This window comes from Meleagris gallopavo, chromosome 8, assembly GCF_000146605.3.
Source record: "Meleagris gallopavo isolate NT-WF06-2002-E0010 breed Aviagen turkey brand Nicholas breeding stock chromosome 8, Turkey_5.1, whole genome shotgun sequence".
Classification (NCBI taxonomy): Eukaryota; Metazoa; Chordata; class Aves; order Galliformes; family Phasianidae; genus Meleagris; species Meleagris gallopavo.
Window position 1 is genome coordinate 11,482,985 of NC_015018.2, and position 2,701 is coordinate 11,485,685.

At 49.9% G+C, this 2,701-nt stretch overlaps 1 protein-coding gene across 3 annotated transcripts in view; it reads left to right on the forward strand.

The window, feature by feature from the left end:
- The first annotated feature begins 6 nt into the window (after positions 1 to 6).
- ZCCHC24 (zinc finger CCHC-type containing 24) overlaps positions 7 to 2,701 on the forward strand; it is a 103,637-nt gene continuing 100,942 nt past the window's right edge. For all 3 annotated transcript variants that reach the window (XM_010714330.3, XM_010714331.2, XM_010714332.2), the window contains exon 1: positions 7 to 266. In XM_010714330.3, coding sequence (XP_010712632.1) covers positions 27 to 266 — 240 coding nt within the window. In that variant the 5' untranslated portion in view covers positions 7 to 26. The remainder of the gene's footprint in view (positions 267 to 2,701) is intronic.

A 2,701-nucleotide genomic window follows, 5' to 3' on the forward strand; every position in this document is an offset into this window, starting at 1 on the left:
GGAGACGGCCGCCGCTCGGGGGAAAGATGAGCTTGTTGTCAGCCATCGACACCAGCGCCGCGTCCGTGTACCAGCCCGCCCAGCTCCTCAACTGGGTCTATCTCTCGCTGCAAGACACGCACCAGGCCAGCGCGTTCGATGCCTTCCGCCCCGAGCCCTCCTCCTCGCAGCACCCCGACCTCGGCTACACCAAGAGCCCCCCGGAGCTGAGCTCCTCGCTCAGCTCCAGCTATCTCAACAGCTTCTTCCAGCTCCAGCGCAGCGAGGTGAGTGCCCCAACCGCCATGATGCCGAGCCCTCGGCCGCCTTCCGCCCCACGGGGGACCGCGGGGACGCTGCCCCACGCCGCTGTCCCGCTAACCCGTGTTGACAGTGTGGTAAATGGTTACCAGGATCCGACCGCCCCGCTGCCAGAAGTGCGGAGGAGGTGGAGGGATGGACGCACGGAAAACACCGCGTCCCTACTAACAGCGAGACGCGTCCCCTCTATTTAAAAGTGATATTTAAATCACTTTCTTCTCTCTAGCTATAGTCACTAAATCACTTTTGTATCTAAATTATAGGCTAAGAAAGTATAAGAAGGGACGTGACAAAAGCAAAAAAGTTGAGCGTGCGTTTTGTCGGGCGAGACTGGGCTGTAGGGACCCAAGGGAAGGAAATTAAATAACTCAGGGGCAGGCAAAGACAATCTGCTGCAGAGTGCCTTGCCACAGGAAGTTGTTGGGGTCAAGCACTTCTGCAATGGGGGTCTCCACTGGTGCACGGCAGCTAAAACCCTCCAAACAGCAGTGCTGTGTGAGCCCTGGGGAGGGCTCTCGTCTCGGGCGTTCTATGGTGGCTGCACTGGGTGAGGGTTTGGAGCGCTGTGCCCAACCTCTTGAGTACTGCCCAGAGAGGGACATTTCTGAGTCTTCCCAGCACAGGCTTCAGAAGTGTTCTCAGTCAAAATACCTATTTCTAATCCATCAGTGACAGGGTTGTTCAATGAAAACAACTCAAATTCCCCACCAGTCACCATATTACAGCTGTTAGGAGTAAGGAGTTCAGGCTGTATACACATTCTTTTTTCCTTAATTAGAAATCATTTCTTGCTTAAGAATCTTGCAAAGACATCCACTCTCAAACTATTTTCGAGGGCATATAACTTACAATCCAGTCAGCCTTAGCAAGCATATAACACAGAATACTTGATGTAGGAACACACATCCTTTGCAGCACATCGATTTTGCTGGAATGGGCAGCATACCGCAGCCCCCTATTACCAGATAGGTTTTGCTAGTCCATGCGAAGCAAGAGCTCTGTGCTCCCCAGGTAGCCACAAGAGCCAGGTTCAGTTATATGTCCCCTGCCTAGAGTGGGAGGTTGCCCATCCCTGGGGCTGGTGCACTGAGGGTATGCTGTGCTTACTGTGGCTCCTTCTTCTGGGGAGAAAGAAGGCTGAAAAAAAACACAAAACAAAGAACCACCCACAAAAGCAGATGAAGGGCATATGCACAAAGCCCCCGAAACAGCTTCCAGAAATTTTCCTGAAGTTTCTCCTGACTTCATTCTCCTGTTTCTACTTACGCTTTTCATAAGTAGGAGTTAATTCTTTTGTCATACTCTCTCCCTTTCCTCTTGGTTCACATCTCTCTCCATTTTCCCCCCTTATACCCCTTTACCACTTCCCTCTGGAGCACTGTCTCCCTGGCTTCTCAGGCCTTACCCAGGTCACCCTGCAGGCAGCAGCCAAACCTGTGCCACCAATTGGCCCTGCTGCAGGGAGCTGCCACCTGGACCCACTGTGGCACAACTCCTTATCCTCTGAGGGAAGGGATCTTGCACAAGTCATGTCTTTGCTTCCAGGCTTGATCTGAGCTATGTATTAATGCAGCTCATGCTTGGGGATGAGGGAAGGGGCATGGCCACCTCCTAGGGCACAGCAGTACCCACCAAGTGTGCTCTGAAGGAAGTGGGAATGCTTTCATCTCCCCCAGCTAATGCTGCTTGCTTATACAGCTGCTTCCACTGACAGGTTTAGAAAGTGTTAGAGATGATCTTGCTCAGTAGGAAAAGTTCTGTCCATATGCTAGATGTTTTGCTCTTTCCAGAAACCGAGTTAGGCTGCTTTCAGGCAGGAGCCACCCAAGAGTTTCCTACAGTGTCATGCTCTCAGCTCTTGAAATTCTAACATCTGTTTATTTGCAGGTGCCAGTCAGCATAAACTAAGTATTTTGAGTGTGTAGAACTATTTTGGGGAGCAACAGTGCTGTGTGCTACTTGTGCATCAAGTGGGCTTATGCTATCTTTGGAAGACACGTAGCCTTCCACAGTTAAATCGTTGACTGTTTTCTGCACAGTGCTTGCTTTGGCTGGCATTTTTTTCCTCCCAGTTTTGTCCTGGATTGGCTTAGCCTGGAGCTGGGCTGTGACAATGATTGACACATAGCTGTACACAATATTTGGAAAGTGACCTAATGAGTGGCCAAAATAGCAACAGATTGAGAAATGGTAGGATCATAGGATATAAAATAGTTAGGCGTCTTGTATGTTGCCTTGCGATTGAAAATTTCTGGAGGAGATTGCTTAGGATGAGAAACAGCACTTGTAAGAAGCTGCTGTTATACTGGGTTTGCAAGTTTGCATGGCAGTGCCTGTGTATGTGACCTGCATGCTGACCAAAGAGCTGGACAGAAATAAATTAAAAAAAAAAAAAAAAAAA